Genomic DNA, 13,605 nt, shown 5'->3' with positions numbered 1-13,605 from the left:
AGTGTGTGTCTCCTAATGGCATAGCCAGTCAACTTTACTCAAATGTCTCCCAGACTCAGAAGGAGACCAGTTCCCCCTCACCTGAGACCCCAATTCTTTGTCTGACATCTGAAGACACTCCTAGGTGATGGTGGTGACTTTTTTGCTTCTGGGTTTGCCTGCCCAAACTCTCTGCCCAACAACAAACACCATTTACTTATTTGCCCATGTGCTTCAGTTGTTTTCTTCTATCTACTTAAAGCTTCATCCCCTCAAGTTGTTTTCTGCTAACATCTATTCTCCTCTCTGGTCAGGAAGATCGTAAGATCAACGCTGCCCACCAGCCTTACACTGGCAGGCAGGACCCCTCTCCCTAGGGTTTGTCCCCTCTGCCCCCCCACACATGGAAGCTGTTTTCCCCATGGTGGCAACTGGACAGAGAGGTAGTGTTACCTGTGCCGTTGAGGTCATACTGTGCAAAAGCACTAGTGAGTTCAGACCTGTGAGCATAAATCTTTTCTCGTAAGGTCTTTAAGGCAGATGATTCAATTGTACCCACCCTAGGAGGAAAAAAATGCAGAGCAGATGATTAAAGGATTTAAATCCTCTAGCACTTTATGCTTTTCAACATTCATTATCAAATTCTTATCTCCTTTAACATGTCGTATGTTTAGGGTCATCAAAAGACAACACTGGGGGGGAAAAAAAACCCAAACCAACAAAACAAACAAAGCCCCATAAGAATAAGCTGAACTTACAAGATAATCGAGTTTATGCAGGTAATTCTAAGCTGCTTTGCTTTAGTAATCTGACCACAGTGCTAGACATGGCAAAGCTGTCATGATAAAACTTTTTGGACCCAATTTGTAACAGGATTTGTCCAGATTAATGCTGCAGCCTTAAAGCAGACCTGACAGACCGGCACAGGCCCTTTACGAGTCCCTGACAATTGTCTGTTCTAACTGCTTACCACGCCTAATTACCTTTGGGAGTTTCTCAGGAAACCAAGTTACAGTACTTGGAACATGTTTTGTCTACTGTATTAATTTTTAAATTGTAAAATAGAAAACCAAGGAAAACCAAGGAAAATAGGTGCCTGTTCAATTATTCAGTCAAGCTATAGATTTGTGGCAGGTGCTCACATGCTAAGTGAGTACTCGCTCACTGTATATAACACACAGCTTTACCTCTCCCGAAGATTCTGCCTGCGTGTGTACTTGCTGACTTGATACTGTACAAACCGAGGAATCAGTTCAGGATTCAGTTTGATGTAGGCTCCCCGGTTGCTCCCCTCTTCGTAATAGTTAGAGGCAGAAAATATAGTGATAACCTGATCATAGGAAACAAACAAACTGGATTGGCTAGAACAACTCTTCTTGAAACTGATTTCTGAAACTGACCTTAGAAAAACAAGCAGGTCACAAAATTAAGCCTCTGCATATAAAACCAGAGATCAACAACTATGTCGATCACCAAATGGCTTGCACTTTTTGAGTCAGAGCTCCAGGCCTGTATTTTTGGCCTGTTATAGGAAGACTTCAGTTCAGAGGGCTGTGTGATATAACAAGCTGTTAAACAGAAACCTCTTTCTAAGATAGACCTGGTTTTCAGGATTCTTGCTGGCCTTCTGATACAGCACGTCAGAAAGCAGGGCCAGAAGAGAAACGATTAAGTGAAAAGGCTTCTAGAGCCTTAGAGCATCTCTTGCACTGTATTTACACATAACTCTTCTCAGAGATTTTATTATCACATTAGTACTAAGCCAGTCTCCACTCCCTGAAGCTGTAAAGAATTTTGTTTGTCAGAACTCCATAATTCGTTCTAACAACTATGTAGCACACAGTTCCCCCAAACCCATTTTAAAGAAGTCACTCATTTTTTAAGTTAACTTTGCAGACGTATCTACTGTGGATGTGCCTGTGAAATCCACAGGAGAATTCTACTTTACATGGAAGCATCTTACCTTCCCATTGTGACTGATCTCATAACCTTCCGGCTTAAATTCATGAGACCTGATGAGCATCTTCAGATTATACCTTTCAAACAGCTTGGCAGTGACATCAGGGCCAAAGTAACAACCTCCTCCTCGACACTTGTTTGGTGTACAGCCATTTTGGCTTCTTGGATCACTCCAGAGAATGTCAAGGATCTGTAAATAGCAAGGGAGGACTGGTAGTAAGTGAGGACTGACAGGCTATAGCTGTCTAAAGTACTGGCCATGGCAAAAGCCCCACGGCACAGGGAGAAAACACACCTGAGCTAATAAGTAGGTCTCGTGTTTTCTTCCTTTCAGCAGGGCATTCTTTTGGGCTGAAACTTTTGTTCTACTTTTCTTAAGAAACATCTATGTTTTGGATGAACTTTTTCAGATGAAGTACTATTTCAGAAATGTACCTCCTTTTACAGCTGAAGTTTCCAAACTTGGGTAGGTGCATCAGGAATGGTACCTGGTACCTGGGCTATTTCAAAGAGAGCAATAGCTGCCTTCTTCACATGCAAGTGTGAGAGGCATTTTCTATTTCCCAGCACAGACCTGATAACTGCATGGGTCGGTGGTTTTACCTAAACTAAGCTTGGGAGTGCCTGCTCTAAGAGTTGACAAGAGTTGCCTTTGGCTTTATTGTCTTGCATTAGCTCATGTTTCAAAACAAGATTTTACAAACATGAGGATGAGTTATCATGGTTTAAAGTCACCTAACCTAATAATTCTAGTCAGTAGCAAACATAAGGCAAAATGTGTTTGTTTAAACCTCATTGGACAAGGTTTACACTAACGCACTCCACGTTTGTGAGAGTGGCTCAGTGGAGGCTTGGTTAGCTGGGGGAGTGTCAGATTTGAGAGGTTGCTTGTGCCCATTACATTAGTTTGTAGATCAGATATGTATCTTGGGAAGTAACATTTTCAGAGATGGGATTTGCTTCTCAAGAAGCAAAACAGAAGTGTGTGCCCCTTAAAGCAGCTGTCTGAAGAGAAGCTCAGAAAAATAAACTTAGCACAACTCAATTTTGAGCTTCTAAATTGCTGTGCAAATTAAGCTTTTCCAATTGACACAGTTTATTGAATTACAGCATGACAAGAGCTCCATATTGCCTCTAATATTCAAGAGGAAATGAACAGCCAAAGGACAAAAAAATCCCACTCTTGAGTAATCAGCCTGTAGGTCTCAGGAGTTGGGGTTTTTTGGACGGTATCAGCATTCAGCTGCCAAAACCACAGACAAAAAAAGGTGCTCGCTACCGCCGACAAAAGTCTGACGTATTTAAACGGACAACCATGTATGTACCAACAGATCTAACCACATGAGGGCATGCAAACACATCTCATATTGAGCAGTTTCCTCCAAACGGCTAAGAAAACACTGTACAATTGTACTTGTAAGGTATAAAATCACAAGCCTTTATTACCATGTCTACAAAAAGCATCCAAAGAACTAACAGCTGGCTAGCATACTCCCAAGAATGATGGGTTTCTTATTAAGAGACAGTCCCCTCAAACATTCTGCCTGAACAGAGCGTTTGCCGGGTTTGCGCGGGGCGGGGGGGTGGGAGGGTGGTGGTATCAATCTCTCTTTGGTTTACCTACTTGTTTCCATTCCTTCAGGGCGGGGTCTGAAGGCTCAGTGGAGCCCAATGAAGAGATGTGTTGTGTTTTCCCTGCAACATTCTGGTTGGCAATGTGTTTACTCGGTCTGGTTGTGGGAATTCTCTCCTTCACTTGGTCCTGCCTGTCTCCCACTGATTTTGGTGGCCGCATCAAGGATTTCAACTTCAGAAATAAACAACAAACCATTGAAAGAGTTACCAGAACATAAAGATAATACAGAGATGTCAGCTGAAAGGCACATCGGTTCCCATTTCCTGTATGCAATACTGAACTCTCATAATGTCCTGAACTCACAGGTTTGGTGGAAGCTGCAGGTGTTTGGCACTTGCAGAAATTTTGCTTTACATCTATCAGCGACCAGCCTTTTCAGAGCTGCTCTCATATTCTCATTCCAAGCCACAGTCAATCACAAAGTCTCACTATACAGCGAGTATGGTCTGGGCTCAGGGCAGACACTTAAGTGCCCAGCTTCACTGGAAACTGAAAATATACATGTATACTGTACTGAAGATGAAACAGCATTCACTACTGCTCTGATACAGTAGCATGCTGCTAGGTTAATTTGGCTGAAATCAATGGAATTACCACGACAATAACAGTGACATTGATGAAGTATTACATCAGGCCCTTTTATTGTTAAATCAACCTCCTCCAATATGCAGGGGCATTTGCCTTTTTGGAGCTGTGTGCTATGGCTCCATGAATGCCCATTAATACAGACTCTTCTCCAGGCAGTATTTTTTCTTCTCATTTGAAATTTTCTCACACTAGCTTATTTTTTGAACAAAAAAACCCCAACAACCCCCCCTCCAGTTCTACTCTTTAACAGAAAAGGACTGATGCAAAACACTGGGTTATTCCATAGTGTACCGACCAGTATTGAGTATTTGTCAGTTGCGAGCTGTACCAATTAAAATGTATCAGTTGCCCTTGAGTGATACCGCCCTGAGTTGTGGCCCACACATGTCTCATTAGCAACGCTCTCCTGTGGCAGCAACTTTGACCTGTTAGTTCTGTATTTCACATACTGCATCAGTAACACGCTGAGGCCAGCCTTGGCAAAAGCGTGGGCAGAACTCAGCTCACAGTAAAGACACCTCCATCTGTAGTTCGGCACCTAATTTAGTGTACAGTGGTATAGCCAACAGAGGCTAGACTTGGATGAGCAGAAGTATTCATTGCCCTTTTTCACATCTTTAAGAAACAGAGATACACCTGACTGCCCTGTAAAGCATTCATTTCTGTATTAGAAAACCTAAGGATGAGAGAAATAGCTCTAGATTCCACAGACACTAATGACAAGGTACACAAGGTTGCTTAAACATATGTATCCTGTGCTATCTGGGATGCTCTACCATGTCTGAATTAACATGAGGTGAGCAGATATAAACCAGACCTAAAGGAGACCGGTGAAGGAGACCTGCAAACAAGACTGTCCAGAAGCAGCCAGAGGAGACGTCCCTCGGCTATGGTGTGCTACCACAAACAGCACTGGAAACCTACATCTGAGCAATGATAAGATCTCGATCTCCACCAGATCTCCTGGATCTGTGTTGATTATAAGGAACCTAAGCACTCTGTTCACAAGCAGACATCTCCATTTAGTTGTCCAAATCGAGACCAAATCCCACACCATTTTCCACTGATTTGAAAGAGCTGTGTTTGCTCACCATTTCAGACAAAAATGGATGTTTCTGTCCTCTAAATCCCTGAAAAGCAGTAGTTTTCCTTTCCTCAAGGCCAGATGCTGAAGTTTGATCCTGCTGGAAAGGCTCTCCCACATGTGCAAAGTTCAGCTGCTGCCAAGGGAGCGCCTCAGAGGTGGAGAACTTCCCCCACACAACAGATGGCAGAAGCACAGCCCCAGGACAAAAGGCACTGCTAAAAAGCTGTGTCTAGGTTGATTTCTGAAGTGTTCAGAAATGCCTGAGAATTAAGTACTTTTCATACTTTCTGGCTAATGCGTCAATCACGGCAGGAAGGAGGTACCTAAAGTGTTTTTAGCTATTTTAAAGTCAAAAGACCCATGCTATTTTACAGCAGCCTAGCAATTGGCTCCCAACACCTACTGAAACCTTCCTTCCTAAACACTGATTTTGAAGAAAAACAAAGACTCTTTTTTTCCTTACGTGCCTTATACAGCAGCCATTTCCTTTCCTAATGCAAACAACTCGATCTTAGCATTTGCACTGCTGAATTTTTTAAAGAAAACAAAATTACCCCCACATGAATATGATCTCTTACCTTGTTTCTCTCAAGTGCATTCAGAAAATCCAAATCTGTGGTGTCTGAAATTCCTCCATGTAGGATAAGAACTTTGCTATCAATTATAGTGGCGAGGGGAAGCCAGCTAAAGATATCTTGCAGAAGACACAAAATCTGTTTCCCATGGTCCTGTAAAACATACTCTTACATTAGATCCTATTTCTGGCAGATTCTGTTGCTTCTAAGTTCAAGATTTTGCTGAAGTGTCTGCCACAGTCTGTATGAACAGTTCCATCCAGGTGACACCCTGAACTGCACCACTGACAAACATGTTCTGACATTTACTTTAGGGCCATTTGATTGTCTCTATAGCATTTCGTTTTTCTTTCATGTGCACCTCTTTTTGCGTTCTTGAGTTGCCTTATGGATGTTATTTATTTTATCCCACAGATGTCTGAGCATAGAAGGCTAACATTTAAAATTGTTTTGTCTGTTATTCTGCAAATAATCCAAAATAATTTCAACTACATTACTAGTCATTCTGTACTACACCTAAATAAACTGGTTGGAAGTTACCTTGTTTACGCAGGTTTCATTTTACCTGTGCAAGACTACAAAGAAAATATAGAGGAAGGAGGAGGAATCTTACCTTGTACTTCTTTGAAACTTCTTTTGTGAAGCCGTATCTGAAAACAGGACATCATGAACTGGTTTTCAGTATGTCCCTTCTGCATGATTTTCTATAGTGTTTGCCAGGAGTTTTCTATCCCTCTTTCTCTCCTGCCATTGTGTCTCACCTCTGTTTAAATATGCTTTCTTCTACTCTGTCTCAAGAATTGAGTTAAACTGATTTCTTCTACATACAAGAGATCAGGAACAGAATCCGGACCAGTAATTATTAAGTGGCCTTTTTCCGATCTAAATAAAATAGCTTTTACCTTTTAGATACCGGAAGGAAATTTCAAAGGAACCTAACTGATGATGGGCAAAAATTCGCACAAAACCTCCACAGAGTTTTTGTTCTGAATCACTCAACTTTATTAGACAGTGTCATCTGTCATGTTTTTTCATCCACAAGGGACAAGGATTTTGATACCTCATTCTTTTAACACCAAGATATCCTTGGTGCAAGGGGCATCTTCACAACACCCTGGCAAAGAGCCATACACAAGAATGCATCTTTGCGCTCCGTACCATCACAGACTTAGTCAATATTTTCCACTATTTTGGGTGGGAATTTTCCTACATTGTAGATAAAGTAACTGATCTTGTGTTATGGGGTTTTTTTTAAAATTAAGTGCTGAAAAAGGAAGTATCATGTGAAACTGATTCTCTTACATGGATCATTAATAGGATTTGAACCTGGGTCTCTAACCCAGGTTTATGCCTGGGCTAAAGAGCAATATATTCTGTGTGCAGGCATCAAATGATAGAAGGGGTACAACAGGTTACCAACCAGTCAGTCACCGAAAGACTTACTGAGGCGGCTGAGAATTGTAGGGACCAGGACTGAGAAGTTCTTCTCATGTCTGTGAGATGATTTTGTTCACAAGTCACTCTTTCACTACAGCCAGAAACACTGGCTGTGCTCATTCCCTTGGCAGTGCTGTACAGCTGAGTACAAACATCTGTACTAGAAAACAGGGTTTCAGCTGTTCCTGCAATGAGGTAGACTGCCACCTCTCAACTAACAGACCTCCATGGTGTAGAAGCTAGGATATTTAGCCACCCCTTCTGTTTGGGAAGTGACATCTCCATCTAAAGTTAGGTGGAATATCGGCTCATGGTTTACTGGTTCCATTATATCGCATACTACTATGTCTTTTGCTACGCTGTGGAAAAAGCCAATGCTTTAACTAAAATATAATCCTTCCATCTGTCCCCATTCCTAAATTTGGTACTCTGGAAGCTGCACTAAGCCCATTGACTTCAATGGATTGTGATTAGGTCAGAGACAAGACATGACTCCCGTTCAAGTGCCTGTGTGTAATGAGGATGTTCTTTGCCCCCCCCCCCCCCCCCATCCTGAAGATGCAGAGCTACTCCTGAATACCTAATAAAATATTATTTGTTTTAGAGTGTCACAGTGGCTAAAGCAGCATTCAAAAGCGCCAACATTTCTAGTGAAAAGTCAGATACTCTGTCCCCCTGGCCCCCTAAAATGTACCTCAGGTTCATGATGTAGTCTTCATGGTTTCCTCTATTCAAGTGTAAATCATTAGGGTAGATAAGAAGAAATGCAAACAGGATTATAAGTATTTCCATAGAATTTTTCCCTCTGTCAACAAAATCACCGTTAAAGATGTAACAGTTTTGTTCTGAAGGCAGACCGTTCTGCAGAAGGAAACAAAACCAAGGACATTTAGAGACGCTTCTATGCTACTGTAATAAAGGAAATAGCATTTCAAATGAGATCATGTTGCTAGAAAATCTGAAAAAACCCTGCACAATACAGAGATCTAAAATGCAGCATTTCTTTATTTCCACTGCTTAGAACAAAAATCTCCATATCAAAAAACCTGTATGAGCCACCAGAGAAGAGATGACCTCTCTGACTGTTCTTATGATGCCATCTCTAATCCTTCCCTCTGCCTATTAAATTAAATTGAAAGGGACCAATAGGAACATTATTCTTCTAATAAAATATACTTTTCTGTTAATGCAACTGCTGCCAGGAAGTTACGCACTTGCAAATAGAAAGGAGTCATTCATTTTGACTGGAAGACAAGAAATCCATGAAAAATGATCTTCTGATACAAGTCTGAAGGTTCTTATGTTTCCTTACACAGAAAGAAAATGGATTTCATATATTTACATTGTTTGCAGCATATACTTCTAAAACTCCTAAGAAAGACTGTAGTCCAGAGGACATCAAATCTTAATACAGAACTCTGAAGAACCTTGATTCCAGTTGCTTTAATCCTGAAAGCACTACTTGAATTTTACTCACATTGCACTTTGCTCCCACCCAGGGCAAAGATATACTTGAACGTTCACAAACCTGAGAGGCTGTACATACAGGTATTTCTTACCTTATTTTTTCTGAAAATATGGGGCAATGCTTTATTATGAATGGTAACTTAGCAAAAGCTAGTATTGTGAATTGATGGTGTGTTTCATTAGATTAGTTATCAACATGTCAATGGGTGTCATCAGCTTACAGAAAGTATAGCAGCAATTATGTGTAGCTTCATCATTTCCAGTCGTGAGTATCAGAAATATTATTTCAGTTTTGACTTGCCAGAAAAAGGAAACCTCTGTTTTCACACTTGGCATGCACAAGAATTATCAATAGAACATCTATAAAATCACTTTACAACTCTGGAAGCCACTCTTAACAGTTTGGCAGCGTTGCAAGACATCCCCCTGTCCTGAATATAGCTACTGTGTCAGTGTCCAGCACTTCCTGTGTGTACTGGCTTAGCAGGTTTATTGCAGGATGCATGATTTGGCCAGAGACTCAATTAAACATTTAATATGAATCCATTAGGAAAGCTCTTTTTTGTCCCAATCAGTGTCCTGTGCTGTTAGTCAGGGTGCAGTAGTGAATCCTGGTCTCTCGATTCCCACAGCGGCACAAGCCTGACTGCTGTAAATACAGCTTGCTTGGTTTTTGCTGTAGCCTCTCCCCAGCTCTCTCCAAGTTAACTTAGGAGAGGAGCGTGGTTGCTCTGTGCTCGGAAGAGTGGCAATTTATGAGGCTCTGCTAATGCAGTGGCTTATAGTGGTTTTAAAAAAGAAAGGACGGATTTCAGGAGTGGAACAGGCAGGAGAGACTCAGCAGCAGCTCCTGGAAAGATGAATATAAGGTTTGCCTTAAAACCGATAGGCATGTGAATCACCAGCAGATTGTCAGCATACACACAGCCACTCTGTAACTGCAGTCCTCATGGAAAGACAGATCTGCTGAAGCATTCTCCAGACTCTATCACTCTTCTTTTGGAAAAGCTTACCCACAACAAATCAGAGTTTGTTTTGGACTTCTAACTTCAATATGACATTTCAGTTTTGTTCCACACTCATGCAAAGTTTTTATGTCCTTTTCTGTGGTTTCGACAAACAATAACAGCAAAACTAAATTAAAGGCTGTTGCAGCCTCTGACATGTCAAAGAGGCGAACAAGGCCCTCTAATGATTAGCAACTTCCTGCTGGGTATCATTACTGTATCTGATGGGTTAGTGATTAATTAACTTCAGTTTGTCATTTTCATTTTCTACAGCTTCAGGCTATTTCTACCCATAGCATCCATTTAACAATCTAACTTAGCAATACATAATTTAAAATTCAAGGGTTTCAAGGAATTTCAGGAAATGCTGTAACTTAATGGAGATTAACGCAGGGACTGAATGAACCTTACAAACTGGCTATTGAGAAAGAAGTAATTATCTTAGCCTCGCACAAACCAGGTTTAAGAATTATACATACTATTGCAACCAACATTGTCTTGATAAGCTGTAAATTGTTAGCTTCTGTGTGTTTGCTGCTGGCAGTTTGTAAAAGTGCTGTGATAAAAGCTCCCTGGACAGAGCCCACGCTCAAGGCAGCCAGTCTGCATGCAGGCCTCTAAAATGCTTCAGCAGCCCTTTCAGCTCTGCACGACTCTGCACAGACCTGAGATCACTACACTCTTCATGGCACTGTTTAGGATTGCACCCTCTTGTTTAAGGTTACAGGTGGTTCATATGAACTTGGAAGAAGAAATCCCTTCTAACTGAAACAGAGTTAGGGAAGCAGCAAAAAATGGATCCCAGAGGCTGACTGGGTTTGCTGATCGGCTGAGTAAACTGCTCATAGGGGACAGAAAATACCATGTCATTTAATTTGCTTCTAAATAACGAAGCAGCTCTATCATGTGCTCTCTATTTTCTCAACCACTTTGAAATGACAAAATATTTGTCCATTTTATTCAGTTTGGTGGAAGGGCTCCCCTAGAAGCTTAACAGAGAACAACTAGGGGTAAACTCAAGTGCCTGAAGTCAGTGGGAGTTTTGGCTCTGATTTTACTGAAGTCAGGATTTAGTCCTTGCTTAGAGTTTTTTCTTTGTAACATCCATTAGAGAGGGGAAAAAGAATCATCTTCTGTTTACTCAAAAAAAGTAAAATTCAGGCTGATTAAAGCTGTAAATATATCTGAGCATTTATCTTCAAAATAGTTCTTTTTCCCATTCTAGGTCCTGTATATGAAATCTGTATCATACTCTTATTCCAGTTTCAAAAAGAAAGATTGTCTAATTAAAATAACAGCTAAAAGACTACAAGCCAAGGACCAGCTAAATGTAATTGATTAATTGATTAATAAGAAAAGCAGAACACTGTAAAAAGGTCTGATTATGCTTCAACAGGCTTCAGGTATGCACTTGGGCAAAACAACCAAGTTTCAGTTCAACAAGTGTCAAAGTGTAACAAAGTTGGAAGCAGGGGGAATTACATCATTTAAACACCTGGTTTAGCTCACTTCAGTCTCCATTCAGTGCAGATGAATGTGTAAGGATCAGACACAAACCCTTTCCCCCGGAAAGCTCAAATCAAAGAGAGTATCTGCTAAATGAAAGGTGGTGATTCATGCTAAAGATAAATGTGAAACTAAATATAGGAAATTTCCTGCATCTTCAGTTAAATATATCATTGTGGAAAAGACAGCCTGGAGCTTTATTTTTTCACATCAGTAAAACAGAGCTATGCTTTTTTAACATCAAAAAGTGAGCAGCTGTTCAAGGATATGTAAAAGGTGCCCAAGGTATTTCCATTTTGTGCAGACTACATGATTGCTTCCAAGACTTAAAAAGCTTTTAAACAGATAGCACTCTTTTTTGTTTCCTGTAAACAAATAATAATAAAAAACACTTTGCCGCTATCAGTGGGAGGCCTAAATGAAAGCTTCCGCATTTTTTCTGGAGGGCCAAAATTATCCGTGGTGTAGTGTTACATCAGGAACCTAGTTAGCTCCTGATTTTAGAAGACTTTAGTCAATATGGCATACAAAACAGTGGCAGAACTTTGAAGACATTGCAAGAAACCCTCTTAAGTGTTGGTTCATGCTCCAGTTCAACATTTGGGAAGAGAAAGATCTCCTGCATCTCCTGCTTCACAGTGAGCAGGAGGATATGGAGAAGGAAAAGCTACAATAAAGACACCATTCAAATTGTTCCAGGATATGTGTGTGTGGTACATGCATACTGCATGTACAGTGATAAATCTATCAGACATAAATACGTGTTCTTAACAAGTCATGAAGTGAAAATGCTACATCACAGATTGCCTACTTACCTTATAGAATATCAGCAAAAGATCATCCAGGTTTCCATGCAAATCCCCTACAGGAAACAAAAACATTATTTTCTTTCTATTTTCCCACAGAGGAGGAAAAAACTGGAATCATAAAACTGGAATTAGTCCTAAGAAGTTTTTCCCCATGTTTTCCTTAGTAATTTCCCGTGTACTAGGATGGGCTTCATTTTAAGGTACATGCTGAAGCAGCTTATAAAATCTGGCAATTAAATACTTGAAAGAGTATACAATTGTCTTGCATAAAGTCTTTGTCCTTCCATCTGGATCTGAAGATCAGACCAGTCACACAGCCAAAGGTTCACTCAGGGAAATGGGAGTAAAAGACAAACAAACATATTATGAACCTGAAAACCAGAAAATGTCACTAGAAGACATTTAGAAATATGATAGCCTTTTACATACTAACAGGTTTAAATTTACTAAGTAGCCCACTATATACAGCACAATTGAACATCTGTCTGATTCAGGGCCAGGTTTTGATTACTACAGCCAGGATATAATGGAGAGTGTCAAGAACTGTCCATGCTTATATGCCTCAGTGCTAAGGCCACAAGAATGACAGATTTGGCCCTTTCCGAGAGGTTTGTTTTGGAACAGGCAGGGAGATTTCACCCCAACACAAAGGATCACTGCAGCATAGCTCCCCTCTGCATATGACTAAATTTCATGCTCACAGAACCAACCTTCTCACATCTGTGACTCACCACCACAAAGCCACAGAACTGTTTCAAAACCTATCTTGTGATAGAATGCTTTCACCATCAGTGAGTAGGAAAGAAGTGACATTTTTACCCTGTCTACATGTTTTCTGTGCCACTTTTTATTAATTATGAGCCTGCTAAAGTCATTCTAAGGAGTCCTTCAAGTTATGATATATTTTCATCACGTATGTGGATGCAAACATTTCAGGTACGTATTTAATCTGCGTTATTAATTCGAAATTAAAATAAAATGGGGAGAGGGATACCTTATTTTAAGGAAATCAACATTTTGGACAAATTATGTCTAAAAATTGATCTTTCATGTTCTGCAGATGATCTTTCTGGTTACAAAAGCTATTAGTTTCAATGGCAGAAAGGGAACCCCTTTAGATGCTGCTTACATAGTACAAATGCAATACAAACATGAGGAGGTACGTTTTGCTTAGTAAGAACATGTTGTGTAGTGAACGAGTATGAATCCATGTTTCCTTGGTTTGGAGAGAGGTTTTGTTGGTTTGGTTAACAAATTATTGGTTACACAAAACCTCATTTAAACAAACCTTTTCCTGGCAATCAAAGTAGGTGCATAACCACATCTTAAAAAACATTATTTGTTTTGCATATAGTACCCTTCCTTATACCACTTTACTATTACAGCACACACTGCTAGCTGTCAAGAGTTAATGTCACCATTACTGTTCTGTTTTGCAACTACTGCATTCTGTGGCAAGTCAGGATACTTCATCCCTTTACCCATAATTTACAAAAGCGTAACAAAATAGACGGGCAAGAGCTCTTAGTTCTTTACCTTGTGACACATCACATTA

At 40.4% G+C, this 13,605-nt stretch overlaps 1 protein-coding gene across 1 annotated transcript in view; it reads right to left on the bottom strand.

The window, feature by feature from the left end:
- The window catches only part of PPEF1 (protein phosphatase with EF-hand domain 1), a 45,105-nt gene that overhangs the window by 3,114 nt on the left and 28,386 nt on the right, over window positions 1-13,605 (bottom strand). Inside the window, exons 12-13 of the mRNA XM_059816055.1 lie at window positions 1,167-1,309; window positions 433-539 (exon numbers count right to left, since the gene is read on the bottom strand). Coding sequence (XP_059672038.1) covers window positions 433-539; window positions 1,167-1,309 — 250 coding nt within the window. The remainder of the gene's footprint in view (window positions 1-432; window positions 540-1,166; window positions 1,310-13,605) is intronic.

This window comes from Gavia stellata, chromosome 1 (genome assembly GCF_030936135.1).
Source record: "Gavia stellata isolate bGavSte3 chromosome 1, bGavSte3.hap2, whole genome shotgun sequence".
In the NCBI taxonomy this organism is placed as follows: Eukaryota; Metazoa; Chordata; class Aves; order Gaviiformes; family Gaviidae; genus Gavia; species Gavia stellata.
Note: the sequence above shows the minus strand (reverse complement) of the source record. Positions and strands in the feature narration are given on the sequence as shown.